The sequence below is a fragment of the Lissotriton vulgaris genome, chromosome 1_1, assembly GCF_964263255.1.
Source record: "Lissotriton vulgaris chromosome 1_1, aLisVul1.2, whole genome shotgun sequence".
NCBI lineage: Eukaryota > Metazoa > Chordata > Amphibia > Caudata > Salamandridae > Lissotriton > Lissotriton vulgaris.
Window position 1 is genome coordinate 1,625,607,369 of NC_141685.1, and position 26,004 is coordinate 1,625,633,372.

The window sequence follows — 26,004 nt, forward strand, 5'->3', positions numbered from 1 at the left end:
AGAATTGTCAGAAGAGCGATCACATTGTTTCTATACAGTTATATTGGACATTAGGGTGTCACTCATAAGTGGAGGTGTAAAGATCCTCCTCTTTATTGGGGCAAGAAATAAAAAAAAAAATAGATTTTTTTTCATTCTGTAACATAAAATTAGCTCCGATAGTGGCAGACTCGAACGATTTAATCATAAGCATCAGCAATAAGTATTTTGTTCGAGGCATATGAGCTGTAGATCATATGCTTTAGTATAGATCGCCAGCCGGTGTTGGGTCTGGATGTTGGTACCTTGTTTTTGTTCGAAGAAGTCTTTGCAGTCATGAGGTAGGTGACTCCTCCTTTCGTTGATAGTGCGCATGGGCTTCGGCTCCATCCGTAGCTTGTTTTTTTCCGCCACCGGGTTCAGATGTGTATTGCTGCGGTTCTGTATCGTTTTAAATACCCTTTGACGCGCAGTCCTCTACCCTCGACGGTATTGTCTATCGATCGCGGTTCCCATTGGACGCACATCGTCTAAAATCTGAAAATCTTTGATTGAGAACTACCCATGCCGACCACGCCAGCAGTTGATGGAATGGACTTATTCAAGTTAAGTCTCATGTGTCGTGCTAAGTTTCCACACACCGACTTGCACGAGATCTGCAACCTCTGCCTATCCCCAGAACACAAAGAGACTGTGAAGCATCTAGATCATTCCGATTGAAGAAAACCATTGGTGACCATCTTGCTTGACGAAACCAAATGCACCGCAACAGCGGCTCTTCGGTGAAGATTCAGATTCCCTCCAACCAGATCCAGAAGCCGAAGGAGAATTCTTTTCAGTGTCCAAAGCCGATTCCGACATAGAAGAAGAACCGACCATCACTCCGGGCCAACCTACCGTGAGTACAGATCCCCCTACCCTCCCCTCCCCCCCCCCCCCCTATGCCCACTCGCCCAAAACATACAGCTCCGTTTTCACCCTCGGGCTCAGGTCGGCACTAAAAGTTTCAGACACCCTGCCCTCAGGCTCGGCTACGAAACTCAAACACAAGCCTTTGGGCTCGGGATCGAGCAAGCCTCATTCCGGTGCCGAACTGACACCTTCGACGTAAACATAAGGACTTGCCAGTCTCTACGACACCAGCACCGAAAACATCTTCGACAACGAAGTCCTCGGAGCCTAAACACACAAACACCTGGAGCCGAAAGCATCCAAACCTAGAGCTTCGGAGCCGGAACACGCACCTAAAGACTCTGATCCGAAACACACCACACCTTAAGGCTCCGAGCCGAAACCTGCTTAAAAGCAGTCTGACTCAAAACACTCGGCACCCAAAGATAGTCAACCTAAATTAACCCCATCCAAAGAACCTTTACCCGAATAGCCGCCTTTGGATCCCAAACAAGAGACTCCGCATTGACCCTAAAACTAGACACCTCCAGGTCATTCTTCCTAAGAAACAGAAGCTGCATCTCAGAGGATCATCCTATACCTCTAAAAAAGGAGGACATGGGTACTAATCCTGCTCCCCCCCACATACCTCCCTCTCCTCCTCCTAACCCAAATTTGATCATCACACCATCAAATTCACCACCACCTCCATTATCACCTATTACACAGGACGATTGGGTTAAAGAGGGAGATGAGGACCATTATGTGCCACATGACCTACCACAGGACACTGATCCCTCAGACAATTATGATCAAGATCCAGACCAGGATAACTACCCAGACCTCTATCCATCTAGACCCTCCTCACCTGATGATAACATCGGCTTTGCGCAGCTTATTAACAGGGCTGCTCAATATTAAGGGGTGTAACTACACTCTGACCCTCTAGAGGATTTTCTTGTGGAGACATTCACAAACGTCTATTAACACTTTACCAATGCTCAAGGGCTCACTAAAACACACTAAGTATTCAAAGACCCAGTTAGAGCCAGAATACTAACACCTAGAGTAGATAGAAAATACAAACTCGCTCCTACAGACCCGGCATGTATAAAAGGCCAGTTGCCTCTGGAATCTCTTGTTGTAACTAACGCCCGCAAGAGAGCTAATTCTCAAACCACAGGTGACACCCCCCCTCCTGATCAGGAGTCAAAACGTATTGATACCTCAGGCAAAGAGTGGCTTCCTAGGCAGCTAACCATTGGCACTTTGCTAATGCTCAGGCCGCACACTATGATAGGGCTCACTATGACGAGTTGGATAAACTCATGCAAAATCTACTGGATGAGTATAAAACTAAAGCTAACTACCTCATCAAAGAGAGGAAGCTCGTCACCAATAGTTACATAAAACGCGCACTAGATGCGGCAGGCACAGCATCTCGTGCCATCCACACCAGCATATTGTTACGTAGGCATGCTTTGCTTAGAATCTCTGGATTCAAGCAGGAGGTACAATCCTCCATACTTAATGTGCCCTTTGATAAAGAACATTTGTTCGTGCCATCAGTAGATACTTCATTAGAGATAATGAAGGAAGACACCGAAACTGAAAAGTCCATAGAGGCTTTACAGTTGCCTTCTAACCGGGGTTCCTTTCGCCGCTCTTTTTACGGGGGTGGCTCAAAAATACTCATCAGAAAATACCTCCTCCTCGTATAAAGGTAATAACCAATCCCAACTCCTCCAGAGGCTATTTTAGAGGAAACTACAGAGGACATAATAACAAGGGAAGAAGCAGAGGTAATTCCACCTGCACTTCCCTGCCAATAAGCAGCGACTTCCCTCCGCTACCCCCTATCATCCCACGCCAGTCGGGGGCGGCTTTCACAATTCCTACCTGACTGGAATTCCAACACCTCAGTCAAGTGGGTAAGACAGATTATACAGTATGGTTACTGCCTGGAACTTACCAGCACTCCCCCAGATATGCTTTTAAAGCAACGTGTAATGTCACCAGAACATCTCACACTCCTCAAACAAGAAGTTATCTCTGTTACAAAAACATGCGATAGAACCAGTCCCATTCCAACATCATGGAACAGGAGTGTACTCCCTGTACTTTTTAATCCCAAAAAGGACGGCTCTCTGAGGCCTATACTAGACCTCAGACAGCTAAATCTTTATATTCAGTCAGGCCAGTTCCACGTGGTCACCCTCCAACAGGTGCTCCTATTGCTTCAACAACGCGACTTTCTATCCACTCTGGATTTAAAGGACGCCTACTTCCATAGTCCCATTCACCCATATTTCTGAAAATATCTCAGGTTTGTGGTGCATCCAGAGTATTCACCAAGTGCCTCGCAGTGGTCTCAGCTCATTTGAAAAGATGGCACATTCACGTCTTCCCTTACCTGGACGACTGGCTAATAAAAGCCAAATCACAACACAGCTGCATTCTCCACACTCCCAAGATAATACAGCTGCTTCATGACTTGGGATTCACTGTAAACCTCACCAAGTCCACCTCCAGCCGTCCAACACGCAAGCGTATTTAGGAGCTACGAACGACACTTACAAAGCTCTAGCATACCCCATCCAGCCAGAATACTCAACATACAAACTCTAATATCACAATTTCAGCCCCAACACCAACTACCAGTCCGAGTGTTCGTGCAATTAATCGGCACAATGGCTTCTTGCATTCTTATCGTCCCTTACACAAGACTTCAAATGTGTCGCCTACAGGAATGCTTAGCACGTCAGTGGAACCAGGCTTAAGGTCAGCTGACAGATCTGGTGTTGGTAGACGGCCGCACCCATCGCTCTCTGCAGTGGTAGAATACACAAAACCTTTCCAAAGGGCGGCCATTCCTCGAACCGGTTCCACAGATAGTGTTGGGAGCAGACTCATCACTCACTGGTTGGGGAGCTCATCTTCAAAAACACATTCTTCATGGAACATGGACCCTACAACAGAAACACCTTCACATAAACTACCTAGAGCTACTAGCAATTTTTCTGGCATTGAAAGCTTTTCAACGGCATCTGGTAGGCAAAGCTGACTTAGTCCGTACAGACAATATGACAGCAATGTACTACATACAAAAACAGGGAGGGACACTCTACAGCTTTCGCGCCTAGCTCAAAGCATTTGGATATGGGCCATACCTCCAAAGATACATCTCCTTGCAGAACACCTCCCAGGAGTAAACCACCAGATCGCAGATCTGCTCCGTTGTCGAAGACAGCAGATCCACAAATGGGAACGTCTTCCTTAAGTTCTGATCCCATTCTTTCAAATATCGGGCTATCTAGAAAAAGATCTGTTCGCAACACACCTAAACGCAAAATGCCCAAACTTCGCGTCCAGGTATCCCCACCCATCAACCAAAGGCTATGCGCTATGGATGAATTGGTCAGGCTAATTTGCTTACGCTTTTCCACCTCTCCCACTAATTCCATTAGTGGTTCGGAAGCTCAAGCAACAGTCCCTCACAATGATCCTAGTTGCTCCCACATGGGCTTGACAATCCTGGTTCACAACCCTATTGGAACAATCAGCAGTTTCTAACCAAAAACTACACCTCTCTCCCAAGCTTCTAACTCAGAACCATGGAGAGATGAGACATTCAACTCCCAGTCAACTCAAACTTGCGATTTGGCACCTTAAATCATAGTTTGCCTACCTTAATCTCCCACCAGACTGCATGAACGTCACTAAAGGGGCGAGATCCCCTACCACTAGAGCAAGCTTTGCATAGTGGAAACAATTTGTCATCTACTGTACACACAATCAAATCAATCCACTAGATGTTTCAATCCAAAACCTAATTTCCTACCTATTACACCTTCAGCATTCTAATTTAGCTTATACATCTATACGGTTACATCTTGCTGCAATAGCGGCTTACCTACAAAACGGATATTTGTCTTTGTTTTGCGTGTCCGCTATCAAAGCATTTATGGAAGGACTTTAAAGAATCATCCCTCCTAGACTTCCACCTCCTCCAGTGTGGAATCTTAATATAGTCCTTACAAGACTCATGGGCCGACCATTTGAACCTCTGCACGAATGTGAGCTATAATGTCTCACTTGGATAGTAGCCTTCCTTATAACCATCACAACTCTCAGAAGAGTTGGTGAGCTACAGGCACTAACCATACAAGAACTATTTTTACAAATTCATCACAATACAGTGGTTCTTAGGACTAATCCCAAATTTATACCCAAAATCGTTTTTGCCTTTCATCTTAACCAGTCTGTTGAGCTACCTGTATTTTTTCCTCAAACGGACTCTGTGGCGGAACGTGCTCTTCACACATTAGATGCTTAAAGAGCAATACTATATTACATTGAAAGAACTAAATCCTTTCGAAAAATAAAACCACTTTTTGTTGCTTTTTTGCCACCGCATAAATGCAATCCCATATCAGAAGCAGGTATTGCACAGTGCATCCAAATATGCTATATTAAAGCTAAAGGCACATTAACCGTTCCCCCTAGGGCGCATCTTGCACGCAAACTAGGGGCTTCTATGGCATTCTTGGGGAACATACCCTTAGATGACATCTGCAAAGCAGCAACATGTTCTACACCACACACATTCACAAAGCACTATTGTGTAGATGTGTTAGCAAAACAAAAAGCTAGTGTGGATCAGGCCAGTTTAGGAACACTATTTCAAACACTGCAACAGGTACGGATTAGCCACTGCTTAGGAGATAACTGCTGTGAAGTCTATGCTAAAGCATAAGATCTACAGCTCGTATGCCTCAAACGGAAAATGCTACTTACCCAGTATGCATCTGTTTTTGGCATATACAGCTGTAGATTCATATGCACCCACCCGCCTCACTGGGTACCTTTTGTATCTGTTGCAGTATCATCTTACTTAGATACAATATACTTGGACATCTTTCTACTCTTACTAACTCAATCCTCGTCCTTACGGCAAAACAATCTGGGGGATGGAGCCGATACCCATGTGCACTATCACCGAAAGGCGGAGTCCCCTACCTCGTGACTGCAAAGACTTCTTCGATCAAAAACAAAGTGCAAACATCCGGACCCAACACCAGAAGGCGATCCTTGCTAAAGCATATGAATCTACAGCTGTATATGCTAAGATCAGATTCATACTGGGTAAGTAGCATTTTACTTTCTGTCCGTTCATCACTGGCTAAGCCAAAAGATCTGCTAATGCCTTGCAAAGGTTAGACCTATTTCTACTCTAAAGCTTGTCTGTTCCATTCTTAGCCCATCCTGCATGGCTTTTTAATTTAATTCGGATTCCCTTGACCCTTCCTGTAGCACTTCTTTTCGGGCTTTGCAGCTGCAATTTGCCCCTCAGCTACTTTTTCTCTAAACAATGTGGTTTTGCTCCCTTTTTGTATATATTTTTTTTATCAAGCTTGAGCCAAAAGCTAAAATGGCTGTTGGTTCTAGACATAAGTGCATGTCATCAAACAGGGAACCACTATAGCTTACGTGGTGATGCCTTCACACATACTTCATCATTTATGCTCGTTGCATTTGCCGCCTTTGGATCTAATAGTGCTTGAGATAAAAGCTTCTCCTTTCCTTTGAAATAACGCATGATCAATATTTTTTTGGCTATGGTTCTGATAATCTGTGCACTGACTGACTACAGAGACTGATTTAAAAATTGTGGTGAAAGAATCACATACAGTATTGTGGGGTGGTGGAAGGTTATGCAAGTTTAGCTGCATGAATTTTACATGGCATGTCTATTTACAGAGAATGAGAGCATCTGGTCTTATGAATTTATTCCCCACTGTCTTAAAGTGGATTATGCTGTCTAGTTGTAAGGCCTCACCATGTAATAATGTCACAATCTTTATCCAGTCCAGTTAGATTTTTTTTAAGTAAAACTTTTGCTCGGGACTTGTGTAGCTGTTGCACAGAGCATTCTGGCCTAAACAAAGGAGCCAGTGTGAAGCATTTAGAAGTACCAAAACTAGTACCTCGACACAAAAATCAAAACCCGATTTAAAAAAAAAAAAAAAAAAAATTTAAAAAAAACTGCATTTTTATCTTAAATTAAACACCAAAATGACAAATCCATTGAGGGAAAGGTAATTACAGGTTTTTAAAAAAATTTAATTGTTGTAGTTGGTTGAGGGAAAGGTAATTACAGGGTTTTAAAAAAATTTAATTGTTGTAGTTGGTTGAGCAATCTTATCCTTTTTGAAAGGAGGGCTACTCCTTTTAGATTTGACGTGCCACCATGGAATAGAGGCTAGTCACAGGAACCACTTCGGTCCAGAAAGACCGTTACCTGTTGCTTTTCAGCTGTCTTTGGGTCTTCAGCGTTTTTTCCTCCTTTTTAATGCTCCAAGTCAAAAAGTGGCCCTGATGCTGGGGATGCAGAATTTTTACGGTGTTGGAGATGCTGGAGAAATGCAGTGAGTATTCCTGGGGTCTCTCTGGTATCCACGACAGTCAGGTGTTGTCTCTGCTTCAGGTGTCTGCTTCCAACAGTGCAGGACAGGGGTAAGTCAGTGAAGGTTCAGTTACCACTGGTCTCCTGGTACCAGCAGTTGCCTGTAGGTGAGCTTTTTTTTCTTTCTTGAGGGGCAGCCCAAGTCCACTTCGACATTGGCAACTGGCCCCAAGAAACTTGGAGACACCTCTGCTAGGTCAGGACCTCTGCTAGGTGACCCTGACTTCAGGGCTTCAGGCGGATGCAGGTTTCCGTAGCCTCTGGTGGTCCTGAAGCCTAATAGGAGGCTCGCAACCAAGCCCTAATCGTCGCTCCTTCGGTCCTGACACAAGTGCGCTAAAGAATGTATGTAAATAGGTGGAAATATTTGATTTTTAGACTCTAAATTGATGCGTTGATCCTCCGCAAGATAAACAGCAACGATTTACTTTCGCAAAAATGTGTTAAGGCTTAGTTGATATGGCGTTTTTTAAAAGCTCCAGAATCGAGATTCCAAAATTGCTACAGTGTTTATGCAAAAGAGAGCTTGGGTTTAGTGGCCTATATGATTCGTTACTTGAAATGCGAACATAAATACTTCTAACTAGTTGGAAAAAGTTTGCATACCAAATGTGACACTATCATTCCCAACTGTTTGTCAAACTTTACTTTGCAATTTGCCACGTGTAGGCGATAACAAGCGCAGCCGAAGCGTTTGTCGCAGTAAACCTCCCCCCCCCCCCCCCCCCGCCCCCCACTGACCCCACCACCACTACCCCCCACTACCCCACCCACCTCACTACCCCACCCCCCCCCACCACTACTACCACCACCACCACCACCTTTTTGCCAGGTTTCTGGTGCACTTTGATTTGATGTGCCCTGGCTCCCTGCCAATGAAGTTCCCAGGGCCTCTGTTCTTTCCCCAAACTGTGCTTTGTACTCCCAATTTTGACCTCTGGCCACATGTAAGTCCATTGTAAAAGGTGCCATGGGTACCAAGGGCACTGTGACCAGGGAAGGCCCCTAAGGGCTGCCGCACATATTGTGCCGCTCTTATAGGTCCTGTACATTAACACACACATTGCAATTGCAGGCTGTATGTTTTGGTGCGGAGAAAAGTGAAGAGTCAACATGGCACACCTACCTGTGTGTAATGCTGTGGGAAGCTGGTTCTGTATATACTATAAACCAAAGTAAGGTATAGTGTGCACAGTCCAGTGGACCCCCAGAGGCTTACAGAAGTAATAGAAAATTCCTTACTCTATATTTGTGGTAGTGTGGGCAAGCAGTAAATCTTTATCAGAGGGGGGTGTTAAACATTTATTGTACACACTCAGGTAAGAAATTATTTCACACACAGTCAAAGACTAAACTCTGACCAATCGTTTTGTATAAAAATATTTCTTTGTTGCATTTTATTTTTATAACTAAGCCAGACTTGCTGCAGGTAAGTAAAAATAGTACTTTTCTGATACTGCAGTTGAATGTGGATACAGATCGGTCAAATCTTAAAATTACTTTTCAGTTACTTTGTGATTACTTTTTAGATTACTTTTTTGCTCGGTGTCCTGTGCCTAGATATCACACTGGGACATTTTCTAAATAGAAGGTAAGTAAGTCAGTTGTTGTAAACACATTTTCTTAAGTTCTCATATAATTTCCAACTCCACACTTTAAACTTTTTTCACAGAAAAGGAGTCCGTGCAATCCTATGGGAGGAAATGAAGTTATCAGTTTAAAGGTAAGTACTTGGTTGTGGTAGCTGGGTTTCTGGGGTTGGAACCAGGGTTCCCCCAGGCTCAAGGGTGCACTCCAAGAACACCCTCAGCGGCACTAGGGTGGCCGAGTGCAGAGTGCTGAAGCCCAATGGGGGATAGGGGGCCTCCGGTTGGTGGCTGATCCCTGGCATGCCACTTGGATGTGGGAGCAAGCTCCTGGGGTTTAGCTCGGGGCAAAGGATGATCCAAGATAGCACACAAGGTGCACCCACAGCAGCACAGGGACAGCTGGGTGCTGGATCCTTCACCCGGTCGGGATCCCTATTTGTTTCAAAGTAGAAGCACTGGTCAGAATAAACACTGCAGCCTCTGGCATGAAGATCTTCTGGGGGAGACCACCAGTTGGAGAGGTAAGTTGGGATGTCGTGGATTGCCGGGACACCGTCGATTGGGCCACCCAACGCCATGGGGCGTCGGATGCAGGGGTGTCTTTTGGCATCAAGTCTTCCTTACAGGCTCCGGTGGAGGTCGCGGGGATCCACCAGATAGGGACTGGAGGTGTCATCTGGAGAATTTAGGTAGGTTACTTATCGGATCCCAGGTCTGGATCGCTGGGCTGACCTCCTCGTGGTGTAATTTAGGGGCGTTTCAGGTAGGTACAGGGTAGAATGAATGGGTCCCTTCCTTGGGATGGGTACACATCCTATTATGCCAACCTCCAGCGAGAGGGGGCATAAGCCTCCCTCTGGTTGGCTGTGTCCCCCCAGCAAACGCAGGGTCCGCTCACAAAGGCGGATAGCCTTTGAAGCTTCCCGTTCGTGGCCCCTGGCCATCCTGGGGGAGGAGGCTTGGCACCTCTGCCTAGGATGTGCTTTGTTTCAGGACCCTGAGAGCAGGAGGCTGTTGACCCAGGAGTCCAGAAACATGCAGAGCAGCCAGTCAGCCAGGACACTAGATTCAGGTTGTTTTAGGAGGGCATCTCTAAGATGCCCTCTGAGTGCATTTTTGATTGAATCTCACACTGGCATCAAGCTTCCCAGTTTTCAGTTAAGCCATTATGGTGCTGTGGAATTTGTAATGATAAACATCCAGACGATATACTCTTTATGGCTTTACAGCATTTACAATGTCTAAGAATGGACTAAAAACACTCGAGGTGTGCAGTGCTCGTGCTTCGGTACCCTCACCATTAGTAAAGTGTACCCTGGTAGAGGGATGGCTTACCTATACCATAGGCAGTGGGTTGCAGGCATGGCACACAAGAATGTGTGCTATGTAAACTCTTGAACTTTGTTCTGCACCAAAACAAGCAGCCTACAATGGCAGTGTGTATTAGGGTACAGGGTCTCTAAGGGGGCATTGGTCCTTTCCTTGGTCACAGGGCTCTTGGTACCCATGGTACCTTTTACAAGGGACTTGCATGTGGTCAGAGTTGCCATTTGGGTGTGCAACAGTATGGTTTTAGGGAAAGAACATAGGCCCTGGGTACCTGGTTAGAAGGAACCCAGGGTACACGTTGTCAAAAGATCATCAACATCAGGCAAAAAGTTGGGGGCAACCATGCAACAAGCATTTGCAATGCAATAGGTCTCGCATTAGGAAAGTTTGAGCTATTGGTACTGTAAATGACAATTTTTTTATTTGTGTTGGTTTAGAAAATAGCGAAATTAATAGCTTTGTCATTTACAATGCCAATAGTGTTAATTTTCGCAAATGTGAAACCTATAACATTTGTATTGCAATATGTGTTGTATTTACGTGACTTAGATGTATTAATATTACAAATAACAATGGCTTTTAATTTTTTTTAAATAATACTTAAATAAAACTTATTGTAATTTATAATGGCAATAGCTTAACATTTAGTAAATAACTTTTGTGAAGATTATGTTCAGTGTATTTCATTGTGATGAAAATCCAAGAACAGAAGTGAAATATTAACATCTTTTTGTGACATTTGTAATAAAGCTTGAAACATTGAGGACCTATTTGAACCAGTTGTTGTTGAATTCTTCATGCCTAAAAGTAGTCAGGATGAACAGACAAATGAACATCACACTACCACAAAGTAAATCACTATGCAATTCCAATCCCAAACCTGGAAAGATGGTGGAGGTGGGCGGATATCATACAGCAGACATTGGGAGGAGGGCGAAGATAGGGGGGGACAAACAATGCAGTGGGGGTGGAGAGTGCATCACAAGTGTGCAGCGGGGGAGAGGGGATGGAGGAGTAACTGATGGAGTACGAGGCAAAGCAAGACAGCTACAGGATAGAAAGTGCGGGCATGCTCGAAGTGAGAGACTGAGAAAAAGAGGGAAAGAATAAGGAAGGAGTCGCAGAGAGACGGACAGGCAGAGGTGGGCAGAGAGAAAACAGACGGCAAATTAGCAAGCAGAAGAGACTGAGGGAGCAAATGAGATGCTGCAAACAACATGCTCTCCGCATTGCGTGGTGGGGGCGGAGGAGCAGAATTGGGTGGCGGGGCGGGGGAGCGGCTTGTTAGCGGATTCCTTCATATGTATCATAGCACTTCGAAGTGAATCGCCTTGAAGTTCTTCATGCCTAAAAGTAGTCAAAACAGGGGCTGTACCAGGATGAACAGACGAATGAACATCACACTACCACAAAGTAAATCACTATGCTCTTCCAATCCCAAACATGGAAAGATAGTGGAGGTGGGCGGAAATGATACAGCAGACATTGGGAGGAGGGCGAGGATAGGGGGGGGGACAAACAATGCAGTGGGGATGGAGAGTGCAACACAAGTGTGCAGCGGGAGAGTGGGGATGGAGAAGTAACAGATGGAGTACGAGACAAAGCAAGACAGAGCTACAGGATAGAAAGAGTGGGCATGCTCGAAGTGAGAGACGGAGAAAAAGAGGGAAAGAATAAGGAAGGAGTCTCAGAGAGAGAGAGAGAGAGAGACGGACAGGCAGACATTGGGAGGAGGGCATGCTCGAAGTGAGAGACAGAGAACAAGTTAAACAAGAAACGAGGTGTGAGCAGGGGGCGGGGGAGCGGATCCCTTTGAAGTGAAGCTCTCGGCAGAGCACGGCCTCACGGCCATTTAAGTGAAATAGCTTCTGGGGGAGGAGACCTAGCACCTAGCCCAGGACTTGCATTGTTGCAGGCCCAGGAGAGTGGATGGCTCTCTACCCAGGGGTCCAGCAACATGTTTGCTGTGTGGCAGCCTAGGCAGCCTCTCAGACAAGACTTGGATTGTATGTTAGGTTATGGGGCAACTTTTAAGTTGCCCTCTGTAGTGCCTTTGGCACTAAATCCCACAATGGCATCAGTGTGGGTGTAATGTGCTGAGAAGTTTGATATCAAACTTCTCAGTGTTCAGTGTAGCCATCATGGTGCTTTGGAGTTCGTAATGACAATCTCCCAGCACCATATAGTCTTAATGGCCTCACTCCACTTACAGTGCCCAGGAATGGCCCTAGGTGCTGTAGGGGCACAGAGCTCATGCACCTGTGAGCCCTTAGGGGTCTTCTCTGGTCACAGTGCCCTGGGTACCTAGGGTACCATTTACCAGGGGCTGACATGTAGCCAGAGATACTAATTGGGTTTAGGCTTTACACAGTTTTTAGGGAAGGACATCGACCCTGGGTACCTGATTGGCAGGGACCCAGGGCACACCAAGGAAAAGTGCATCAGTTATCAGGCAAAAAGTGGGGAGGTTACTGCAACAGAAACCCACTTCCTTACACCCACACCTCCCCTCAGTTGGAGAAGGCGAGGTGAAGCCCACTCTTCAGTGCCCGCCATCTTGCAGATGACAGGCACTCTCCAATCAGGTTTAGGGATTGTGCCCACTCCCCCACGTGCTGTGAGCACACCAAGGGTGTTTTCCCCCTAAGGTCTGTAGCCCATTAGCTACTACCTTCGTGACACCTAAAACGTCCCCTAAATATAGGATTCCTGCAACCTCTAAAGGACGAAAGAAGATGCATAGCAGAGGAGACTGCAGTGAAGAACTTACTTGGCCCCAGCCCTACCGGCCTGTCTGCAGTTTCCAGAGATCCTCTGCCAAAAGTCACCTTGTCCTGCAGCAATCGACTTCCAGAACCCCTGTGAGACGCCAACAAAGACCGGATCTCCTGTGAACTGGAGCTCTGTTCAAAAGAATCTCCAAAGCAAGACTCTGAGCCTCCAGAAGACAAAGAAATCTGACGCCTGGAACCACCGCTGCAGTTGCCGCCAACTGCTAGAGTCAGATGGTCCCAGCAAGGTCCCCCAGCACTCCAAAGCCCGAGTGCACAGTGGGATGACCCCTCCAGGACTCCCTGACGTCGCCTGCAGCTTCTGCACGGAGACCCCCTACCGCGAGTGCCGCGGCAAGGTGAAATCTGACCTCAAGGGATACCCCTGCATTCAGCGCCTTGGAGAAGTGGACCTGATGAGCGCCTACGCCCCTGAGCCCTCTTACTTACCTGCCCAGCTGTTTCCTCTCGGAAGATTTCTTGGACCAATCCTGCAGCCAAAATCCCAAACTGGCAACTCCCATTGAAAATAGGGCACCCAACGCCAAATCGGTGCTCTGCACCTGTGCCGCTGTGGGTGCACCTTGTGTGCTAACTCTGATCCCCCATTTGCCCTGAGCTGAACCCTAGGAGCTTTGCTCCCACATCCAAGTGGTGTGCCCGTGAGCAGCCACCAATCAGAGGCCCCAATCCCCATTGGTAAACATTAGGCCTCTGCACTCTGCACCCGGCCGCCCTAATGCGGCTGAGAGTACTCTTAGAGTGCATCTTTGACCATGAAGGAACCCTGGTTCTAGCCCCCAGAAACTAAACTCCCTAGACCAATTACTCCCCTTTAAACAGACAACCTGATTTTCTCCCAATGGACTGCATGGACTGTTTTTTTTTTGTGGAAAAAGTTTAGTGTGGAGTTGAAAACTGTATGAAAATCTAAACCGTGTGTTTTGAGAAACTGTTTTACTTACCTTTTTATCCAGGAAATGTTCTTGTGTGATATCCAGGGATATCCTACAAAGTAAAAAAAAAGTAATCGTGAAAAGTAATCCATAGTAATTATAGTATTTGCTTATTTTTACAAACCTGTAAGACAAGTCATTATTCATCCAACTTGCTTTTTAACACTGTCTTGAAAAGTACAATCATATTTATCTGTACCAAGTCCTTCTTGGTTCTATAAATAAAATACAACACATTTTTTTGGTACAAACAATTGGTCTGAGTTCAATCTTTGAGTGTGTGAAATTATTTCATGCCTGAGTGTGTACATTCAGTGCTTAACACTACCCTCTGATAAAACCTTACTGCTCACCCACACTACCACAAATGAAATGGAGAATAAAGTATCTACTTTTACCTCTGAAAGCCTTTGGGGGATCCCCTGGACTCTAAATATACTATACCAAAGTAAGGTAGAGTGCGGACAACCCTCATGCTCTCACAAATGGTAACTCAATCAAGCGGTACACAAACATGTTTTAGAGTTTGGGAACTCCAAATGTAGACCTATTTGAAACCCCAAGAAACGCAAAAGGCCAAAACTTTGCATCCATACAGGCACACCACCAATCCTAAGGGAATGCTCTGATAGGCTGCTCGCGAATATTTGCACACACTTTTCCCCCAATGCCACTGTTACACAGAGTGATCAACAAAGGAGCAAACTTAGCTTAATACTCATTGCAGCTCTCTAAGTGAGGCAAACATGTTTTTCATAACGAACAAATGGCTACGGGCAACATTCTGAAATTGCTAACACAACAAAACCTGCTGTCGGTGGAAGATGGGAAGGTTCTACACCGAGAACCTGTGTCTTTCACCCTAGGTCCTGAAGACTTAGAATTCAGTCATCTGGGGCTACTGAAGAACATGATGCGTGTTCTTAGAGAAGCAAGAAAACCTACAACGAGGAAGTGCTATATAGTCAAATGGACGAGATACTCATTATGGTGCTATAAACTGGGCTTGCTTTGGAAAAACAATTAAGCAACTGTGCTAAAATATCTTACACATCTCCTAGACTGCAATGACCTATGCATCCTTGAAGGTACATTAAGCTGCATTTGTAATTGTGGTCCGCATGAGTGGTCATATAGGAAGAAGTGTCTTCGCCACTCCAGTAATAGTGTTTTTAGAGGGAGCAAAGAGAATTACACCACCAAGAAGAGTACTAGCACACACATGGAATCTAAATGTAGTGCTAACTCAGCTAATGAAGTCGCCCTTTGAGCTTTACATAAGGCCACTTTGAAGATTCTCACACTAAATAAGCATTTCTGGTGGCTATAACATCACTTCGCACACACAATTCAGGAACCATATCTACAGGTCAGCAAGGACACAATAGTCTTGAGGATTCAAGAACCATATCTACAGGTCAGCAAGGACACAATAGTCTTGAGGACAGACCCACCGTTCTTACCAAAGGCAGTTTCACACTTTCACATAAATCGAGAAATACAAATTCGAATTTTTTCTAAAACCGGAGAGAGCATTGCACATGCTGGCCGTAAGACCATCAGTAGTGTACTATGTTGAGAAGTCTAAGTCCAGCAAGAAAACAAAGCAACTATTTGTCTCATTGGCAGACAACAATGTGGGGAAACCAGTTTATAAGGGCACAATTGCCAGATTGGTCCCGCAAACCATATAAATTTGCCACACAGGTGCGGGGAGAAAACTAATCTGTATCCCAGAAGCGCACTCAACAAGGAAGAAAGGAGCAACCATTGTCTTTCTAGCAAATATACCCTTACAGGGCATCTGTATGGCATTTACGTACGAAGTCATCGGTTAACACTTTCACAAATCACTACTACTGCATATCCATTTAAATGAGCAAGGAAGCTCAAGTGGGACAAAAGGTGTTAAAACATGTCAACAAACCTATGCTCATTTTCAACCCATCCACCGCAAAACTGACAAAACCGCTACAAAATCTATGCACCACATGTGAATCCAGAAAAGACTGACCGTGCAAAACAAAATAGCTTCTTACCTGTAGGTTTTGTTTTGCAGCTTGTAAAATGTTCTGGATTCACAAGCGACCTAGCCACCCCCACCTAAAAGATAAGAGCTAAAAACAAGCAAAGATAAAGGGGGGAAAAAGTATTTGAAGATGGTGCCCAAGATGGCACAGGAAGCACGAAAGTGGGGGGTCTGTCGACGCCCAACAAAAACAAGCATTTGCAATGCAATAGGTCTTGCTTTTGGGACATACGTTTTTAGCTATGAAGCATGTTATTCTGGGTAAAGCTATTTTGGTATTTTACCGATCTCTCCTAGTCGTTTTCTATCCAGATAGTTCAATAGAGGCGGTTGCTAAAAAAGTAGTAGTACCTGAAGCAGACCAGCCCTGGGGCAATGCTACAAAGCCCCCTCAAAGTTCATACAACAGATCTTCTCGACAGCTGTCTAGGGTCGACCAAACCAAGAGGACGACTGTGGAAAAAATTGAGAGTAACACAACTCCTAGATGGTGGGAAAACACACATGTGAGTCCAGAAATTTCTTCAAGCTGCAAAACTGCACATACAGTTGGGAAACGATTTCATTTTAATGTAACAATTAATTTGATACCTTGGAGTAAAATATTCTGTGATCCCAAATGGAAGTTGGCACTTAGAGCAGTGGCTAGTGAAACTCTACATTAGCCAATGGAGCTACAGTGAAAAAGGCAAGTTGGTATTTTCTCTGTCGGGGCATGTTAAACTCAAAAGGAACATGCCCTCTTTAATATTAGTGGTGCAGCAAACAAATGATGGACGGAATGCTGACCATGCAAACATTCTCCCCCAGTCAAAAGATCTGGGTTAAATCCATCATTCTTTTGCCCACTATGCCACACCAGGTTGAACCCAGCCATATGCAAATCAGTCTTGGCCCTGTTCCCATGGGAACAGTCCAGACCGAACTGCCAGGCCAGGTCCTCTTTGGACCGGAAACAAGCATCCTGGGACCAGTTTCAGGGCATGTCACCCTTCAGCCAGGCTAGCTTGAATCCAGTGGCGCAGTGAGCAAGGGACCCACGTCTGGGCATACCCATCCCACTTAGGGTGAAAAGTGTTACAGCAAACATATGATTGACAGAATGCTGACAATGCAAACACTCTCCCCCAGTCAAAAGATCTGGGTTAAATCCATCGTTCTTTTGCCCACTGCGCCAACCCAGTTTGGACCCAGCCGTATGCAAATCGGTCTTGATGGCTGACAGCCAGAAACCGGTCCTAGGATGCTTGATTCCGGTCCAGGGAAGACATGGCTTGGCAGTTCGGGCTGGACTGTTTCCATGAGGCACAGGGTCAAGGCTTATTTGCATATGGCCATGTCTGACCTGGGGTGGTGTGGTGAGCAAAAAACGATGGCTTTAGGCCCAGATCTCTGTATTGGGGTGAATGTATGACATTGTTCTGCATTCTGTCCATCAACTGTTGTTTTTGCATTTGTCACTCGAGTGGGACGGGTATGCTCAGACGTGAGTCCCGTGCTCGCCACGCCACTGGAGTCAAGCTATCCTGGCGGAAGACGGCTGATAGCCAGAAACTGGTCCTAGGATGCTTACTTCGGGTCCAGGGAAGACATGGATGGATGGATTTAGGCCCAGATCTCTGTACTGGGGTGAATGTATGACATTGTTATGCATTAAGCATGCTGCCTGGTGGGCTACCAGGGCCTTCCCTAGAGGTGGCTTATTAGCATTAAAAAAGAAGGATGTGACCTCGCAAAAAGGTTTGCTTTGCCTTGGCAAGTTGAAAGATATAAAGCTGTTTGACTAGGCTGAAGCGGCAAGCCTGGAGTCCTATGTCAGTGTGTCACTGCAGTGGTGGCACAATTATGTCCTGCAGTCAACTAGTGAAATTTATGTAACTAGCCCGGGGAAGGTACCACTGGTATCATATACTAGGGAATTAAAGATACGTTAAATGAGCCAGTAGGATATTGGCCAAACATACATGTACTTTGGGGGTCGGAGCCCGCGCACTGGGACCTGAACTGTGCCCGTCAGTCTGAACAAGTCATTAATACGAAATGGGGCAAGTGGTGGGGGTGGTATCATACAAAAAGGGGCCCTTTCCTACACTTTAACAAAATAGGGCAAGAAGAGTGCAGAACTTCGTATGATTGGTAGTGTCCATACTTTTCCTTGAATCTCATATCAGAATGTGAAAAAATGTATGAGGAATCTTAAGGAGAGGTGAAATCAACCCCATGAATTCATTGAGTCCGCACTAGATTTAAGGTTACTGTTCAGTGTAAAAGATATACACACATTCTGTGACTTGGCATGGTAAGCCTCAGCAGTTGTTCGGGCTGGGTTACTTGGGGAGAGAGGAAATTTGACACTGGACTGTTAAGTTTTGTTTTCCCAGCACTCATCCCTTAAACCCTGAAAAGAAATTATGTACCGGTTTACTGTGCATAGGGCATATTAAACATGCCATTTTGCCAGTCTGAGTTGATTTAATGTCATGGCTTGGATACATAAACGTTGATATTTTAGAGCATGTGTTGTGGTACGCTCAAGGTATCAAGAGGCATGCATTTTGTTTGCATCATACTGCTGGTGTGTTTTTTTTTTTTTTTACTAGGAGTGCTGGCTGCTCTTGAAAGTGGCGAAGTTGTTTACTTTCTCGTCCTCTCTCTTCTTCTACAGAGAGTTGCCCAGACAGTGGTGGAGGAGGCAGCATGTGGAAGAATTCTATCCTACTGTGCATCTGGGTGATGCCAAACTTGAGGCAATGCTAGTCCAACACGGTCTAAAGGTAAGTGAGACCAATTACATGGGGCAGACTGCATTAAAACAAGACTTACAACACTGTGGGGATAAAGCCACCCCAGGCAAGCAAGCCTATCCAAGCTAGTAGTTTGATGTAGCCCTGACTGGGTGTCCAAGTGGTGGTAACATATCGCAGGCACCATCCAGAACAAACATTATGTGGATCCTGGGCTGATTTAGCAGCTGCAACTATATTTAGAATTATATTATGAATGCCATCAATGCAGACCAGTCCAGGAGCGGGATTTGTGTATTTATTTTTTGTTTTTACATATATATGTAGAATTTCAGCAAACGCTTACGTTACGTTACGCTTGATAGTTATAGAGGAACTAAGTGCCCATTTAAAGTGAGTTAAGGCCACTGTGGGTTGAGTTTTGCCGATTTTTGTATGACCTGCAGGTCTGTGTTACTGCTGTGGAGTTTATTCTTACCAATCGTCCACTTAAAAAAACACACTTTGGAATACAGCACCATTGTTGAATGTCACACTCTACTCTGCAACAAATACTCCCCTGCTATTGCAATCCCAGGTTGTCTCAAATTCACCATCCTCTTTTGACTTGCCAGTCAGAGGGTGCAGTCCTTTTTTGATACTTCCTTGTCCTATTTTTCCACCATAGCTCCTTCGCTGTTACATAACTTTTGAGGCAGGCCCACTAAAATACATTTACCCAAGTGCATTGAAAGTCAATATATATATATATAACATTTTCCGTGCCCAATTTATTTTGAGAAGTGTTAGAAATTCTTTGGTATGTGGAAAATGGGGCCTGGCTTGGCATTCAATTCAGTGTTTGTCATGGGTTTTTCTAAACTCTCCTGCTAAGAGGATTTTCTGTTTGATCGCTCATTCGTGGTGACGCTTTCAGTAAGTTGGTGTTAGGCAAATTCATCAAGAAAAGGGTGCTCAAAAGACTATGTGGGGATATTAGTCAAAGTCTTTGCATTATGGACAGAGGAACATTGTTTCAGGCTACTTCAAAAGTGTTGTGATGGTTGAATGTGTAGTATCTGTTGGTGGTAACATTAAGAGTAGCCTAAATACAAACGGAGAAGGAGGATTTTGAACATTCCATATCTTCAGCCTGCTGTCACGAAGTCCATAAGGAGTTTTAGCTCGTAAGAACGTCTGTATTGAGATACCTGCACAATCCTTACCTTGGCACAGCTGAAGCCAATGTAGTTACATTTCTAAAGACAAGGAGTAGAATTTGGGGCTATGACAAATGCAAAGAGAGCAGAAAGTTGAGTGGAGGATGACTTCATTTTTGCAAGCAAAGCACACACTACACCCTTTTAGAGCATTTTGCATGTTTGTTCAACCAATAATGTTCCCCTTTTAGGCTTGCATTCCAATTCTTAGATCACATATTTCAATTGGTTTCATTTGCATCTTACATGGAATTTTTAGTAAGCAATTGTCTGAGGTTTTTCACTCCTGCAAGGACAAACCAAGAGGATTTGTAATCTGGCAAACAATGTTCTTTAATTCCTGCTTAGTCATTGTATTAAAACCCAAAGCATTTACTCCTAAATAATGTTCCTGTTTACTTGGACTTTCCTGGTTGCACCTTTTGAATCTATTATCTGATTCTGTCCTGAAGATTAGTCTAGGTGATCTCAAATACCTTTAAGTAAAGCATTTTTACTGATAGGACAGATTTTCCATAATATACAAAGTGTCTCGAAAATCTTAGCTTGGGGTACAAGCAACATGATGTGGTTACCCAGAGGTACCTATTTGGTGAAATTGTTTATAGGCGGGGATGACCATGCTGCTTCTGAATGATTTGATGTTTTCAATTTGTTTTTCCAAACCTTCTTCCCACTGCCAAGCTTATCAGTCACCTTTCTTCTAATGACTCTTGTGGCTCATTTAATTTTGCTCGTCGCTCCCTTGAGATATGGGGAAGCAGGTGTGGGGCAAACTAATGTATTCCAGCCTCGATGTTGCACCACTGTCCACAATAATCCAGCTTGGTATGTGACAGTGAAAGGGCAGTTGCTGGAGTCAGTCAATGCTAACTAATTCATTCTCTAGCAGAAATGGCTTTTAGGCCATTGTATCTAAAAATACTTTTTGGGTAATCATTTTTCATATTCAGTGGCATAGACTGAACTTGGTCTCAAATACGAATTTATATTTACAGGTAGAATCCAACCTCACTATCCTGCTTTAAAAGAATGGTTCCCGATTAAGGGCAACCCACTGCAGCCAATTTCATATGTCCTATGGTTAGGAACAAAGAGAAAAAAACCTCTGTCCAGACAAATTGCAGACAGAGGGTACCAGGGGAAATAATTGTGCTTCCTTTCAATGAATGTTGGCAGGAAAGTATCTCTTTAGCTTCACGCTGTTGGCTTAAGATTTTGGGGTAATTGTGTCCAGACTAGGTGCCAGAATCGCATGGCTCTTCCACTAGTAATTACCTCATGGGTGACCCCTTAAGTCTGCTTTACCTATTGTGGGTATTCTTCCACCGTGGGCCTTCTCCTCTCTTCACTATATTATATTGAACTGCAACATAAATGTATCACTTACTAACCTTATGTAGAACCCTAAAATGCTTGCTTGCCTACATGGTTAGCACACTACACAGTGTATGGAGTGTGGTTGGAAGCAAGTTCTTTGTTTTTGATCCTATGTGGTAAGTGTTGTATGTCGTGCATGATGACCTCCGAAGGGGGGTTATCATGTTATGGTTGCAGTGCTTAGCTGTGTGATGAAGGAAGTGTCCGAGACCAGTGCGCAGTTTATGGTTTTCCATGAGCTGGCAGCTAGAGATGATATTGTAAAGTAGGTGGAGGGGGGATTAAGGGAGGGACGATTAAAGTAAGGTTCAATTGGGTACAGATAGAGGGTTGATGTAGAGAAATCATTGGGATAGAAAGAAGAGGTTGAGAGTGAGGGATCTAGATGTAGTCCGGAGATAGAGGGAGTAGCAAGGTCATGAGAGAGAGGGGAAATGGAGTGAGGTTTTAATACATGTAGAAAGAGAAGTGAGTCAGAGGGCTGAGACAAAGAGCAAGGGTAAAGGTAGATAGAGAAGTAGGGATAGATGGAGTTTTAAGAGTGAGGGTTATGTTGGGGGTGAAATGAAGTAAGAAGAGAGAAAGAACAAGATTATTTTATCAACTGCTTGAAGGTATGAGGTTTAAGGTAATCCTATTAAGGAGCACATTAGTTTTTAGCGCAACTACCAGAGTTGCGCTGAGTTACACACACTGAGAAATCTGCAATTCTATTTAATAAAAATACCCTGCTGCTCACTTCTCTGTGGTGGTACACATCCAGGATACCTAGTATCACACACATCCTGGGTCTTTATCTAGATCTTGGTAGGATTTTTCCCAGGTAGAAAGGCTAGTTAAAGCTGGTCCGAATGGATCAGGTCCTTGGTAGAGTCCCCTTGATCTGGTTACAATACTAGAGCAGTGTTGGAAATGGGTTTTCTGGTTAGCTAGGATTTGCACCTAGGCTAGACAGAATCCACCACTCTAATCCGAATAAGGAGATTACACTTCTAAAATAACCCCTGCTCACCCCCTTGGAAGCTTATCTCGGAGGCAGTGTAAAGCATTTGCACATAACAAACAGTAACACAGTGAAAACACTACAAGAGGACACCACACCAGTTATAGGAAAATATCCAATATTTATTTGTGTAAAACAAGACGAAAACGATAAAAATCCACCATCCGGTAATCTGCAATACCAATAAAGCAAAAATAGACTTTATGTTCGAGGAATGTGTGCTGTAGATCCCTTGCTTTGTGTACTCCTGCCATCTAGTGTTGGGTCCGGATGTTTGTAAGTTGTTTTTCTTCGAAGAAGTCTTTCCAGTCACGAGGTAGGTGACTTTTCCTTTCGGTGATAGAGTGCATGGGCATCAACTCCATTGTTGGATTGTTTTTTCCCCGCCATCGGGTTTGGACATGTATTGCTGCGCTCCAGTTTAAACCCGTTTCTTCGGGTTCTCCTCGGTGCGCAATCCACTCTACCCGCGTCAGTATTGTTTTGAGCGAGTGTCCCTCTTCTCCGCCTTCCCCTCCTAACGACCATGTAGAATATTTAGAATTACTTGCTAGAGTTGCGGAATGTCATGTGGTACAGTTGCATAACGAATCCCTAGAGGAAGATTTCATATTTGAAACTCTCAGTAGCACACAAAGGGCTAGCCACACTCCACCTATGCTTAAAGGTAGGATGAGCCCCGCCGATATCTTTAAAGATCAGTGCGAGCTCTTATTCTCACCCCCAAAATTGATACAAAAAATATAAGCCTGCTCCCTCAGATCCAGTCTTTATTAAAGACCAGTTGTCACTAGACGCTTTGGTGGTCTCTAATGCCCGTAAACTGGCCAATTCACAGACTACAGGTGAATTTCCCCCTCCAGACAGAGTCAAAACTATTAGACGCCTCCGGTAAAAGAGTAGCCGCCCAAGCAGCAAATCATTGGTGCATTGCCAACTCCCCGGTGCTGGCAATGCGCTAGCCAGTTATGATCGGGCACACTGGGATGAAATTTAGTCATTGCTACAACACCTCCCAGATGAATACAAATCAAAAGCCCAGGATTTAGTCCAGGAAGTGAAGCTCCGATCCAATTCCTCAATTAGATGCGCTTTAGATGCTGCAGACACCGCAACTAGAGAGATCAACACTAGTATGTTATTAAGGAGACATGCATGGTTAAGGATTTCAGGTTTCAAACCTGAAGTCCAGCAGCCTTGAGACCTATTCTAGACCGGAGAGAACTAAACCTCTACACGCTTTCAGAGCATTTCCACATGGTGACACTTCAAGTGCTCCCACTTCTACAACAGGGTGATTTTATGTCTACTCTAGACTTAAAAGACGCCTATTTCTACATACTAATTCATCCTGCTCATCGCAAATACAGTTTGCACTGCTCTCAGGGTATTTACCAAATGACTAGTCGTTGTGGCAGCACATCTGACAACACATCCACGTCTTCCCATACCTGGACGACTGGCTCATCAAAGCCAGCACTTATAAATGTGTCTCCTACACACTCAAACCACTATTCACTTACTTTAGCAACTAGGGTTTACAGTAAATGCGTTGAAGCCTCATCTATCGCCTTCCAACACACAAACGTACCTGAGAGCCAAGATAGACGCTCAAAGCTCTAGCCTCTCCCAATACAGCCAGGATTCACAGTATTTAGTCCCTTCTCTCCCAATTTCAGCCCAACCAATCATTATCAGTAGAATTATTTGTGCAACTGCTGGGTATGATGGTGTCTTGCATTATAATTGTTCCCAACGCAAGACTTCACATGCATCCCCTTCAAGAATGCTTGGCAAGTAAGTGGAACCAGTTGCAGGTTCAGTTGACCGATCTAGTGTTGATAGATGGCCACACCCATCGCTCTCTGCAGTGTTGGAACCCACAAAATGTATCCAAAGGGTGGCTTTTTCTCAACCCTGTTCCACAGACCGTGCAAACAGCAGACTCCTCGCTCACTGGTTGGGATGCTCACCTACAGACTCTCACAGTTCAAGGATTGTGGAGTCTAAAGAACAAGAGCCCCCTTATAAATCGTTTAGAGCTACGAGCAGTGTTTCTAGCGCTCAAAGCCTTTCAAACTTAACTAATAGGCAAAACTGTTATAGTCCGCACAGATAACATAACTGCTATGTATTGTATACGAGGAGGGCACACTCTCTCCACATGTCACGCCTAGCGCAAGCCATTTGGAAATTGGCCATACATCACAATATTTATCTCCTAGCAGAACATTTTCCTGGAGTAAACAATCCGATTGCAGACCTGCTCAGCTGAGACAGCAAATCCACAAGTGGGAACTTAATCCCCAGATTCTTCTTCCCTACTTTGAGGAATGGAGATTTCCTCACATAAACCTGTTCTCCAGAGCTCAAAATGGCCAAGCTTCGCCTCCAGGTTGCCACACCCGGTCTCCAAGGGCAATGCCCTTGTGGATGAACTGGTCAGGGATATTTGTCTATGCTGTTCCGCCTCTCTCACTCATTCCAATGGTAGTTCAGAAGCTCAGGCAATCATCCCTCAAACTCATTCTCATAGCTTCCACCTGAGCAAGTCTACCTTGGTTCACCACCCTGCTAGAGCTCTCAGTAGTTCCACACCAAAAGCTGCATCTCAAATCCAGTCTCCTCACTCTGAGCCACCGAGAAATCAGGCATCCTATTCCCAAGGAACTCGACCTGGCGATTTGGCTCCTGTAGTCATAGTTTGGTTACTTACAATTACCACCAGACTGTATGAATATCCTAAAGGAGGCTAGGAAGCCTACTACTAGGGCACGTTATGCAGCAAAGTGCTTGCTTCAGTCCAAAACATCCGTTATCTCTTACACTTCAAGCAATCTGAATTAACCTACACATCCATTCAATTGCATTTAGCAGCAGCAGCTCTATTCAAAGTACAAGAGATTAAGGCCTTTATGGAAAGACAAAAAAGGGTAATACCACCATGAGCTCCACCTGCACCAGTTTGGAACTTGAACATAGTCCTTACTAGGCGAATTGGTCCACCTTTGAACCAATGCACAAGTTTCAACTACAATTTCTCTCATGGAAGGTTGCTTTTCTTATTGCAATCACTTCCTTAAGGAAAGTTGGTGAACTCCAGGCACTGACTATACAAGAGCCTTTCTTTCAACTTTACAAAGACATTGGTTCTTCAAACCTATCCCAAATTTCTTCCTAAAGTGGTTTCTGCTTTTCACATCAATCAGTCAGTTGAGTTACCTGTGTTCTTTCGATGTTAGAAGGGTTGTACTATATTATGGAGAAAGAACTAAAGATTTTCGTAAGACAAAGCTGCTTTTTGTTGCTTTTTTGCCACCACACAAAGGCAATCCCATATCTAAATCAGGCATTGCAAGATGGATTGTGAAATGTATCCAAACATGTTGTGAAAGCAAAAAGAACCTTGACAATACCCCTTGGAACCCACCCGCAAAATAGTGGCTACTATGGCCTTCTTAGGGAATATTCCCCTTGCTGACATCTGTAAGGCAGCAACAGGGTCTACAACTCACGCATTCACCAAATACTATTGTGTAGATGTGTTAGCGAGGCAACAAGCTAATGTAGGCCAGGCAGTACTGAAAACACTTTTTCAAACAACTGCAACAGCTACAGGTTAGCCACCGCTTTGGGAGTTTACTGCTGTATACTCTATGCAAAGCATG

General features: G+C 44.6%; 1 protein-coding gene across 1 annotated transcript in view; it reads left to right on the top strand.

Annotated features, from left to right (window-relative positions):
• LMF2 (lipase maturation factor 2) overlaps positions 1-26,004 on the top strand; it is a 152,965-nt gene that overhangs the window by 118,411 nt on the left and 8,550 nt on the right. The window contains exon 13 of the mRNA XM_086918831.1: positions 18,676-18,784. Within this exon, the coding sequence (XP_086774957.1) occupies positions 18,676-18,784 (109 nt within the window). The remainder of the gene's footprint in view (positions 1-18,675; positions 18,785-26,004) is intronic.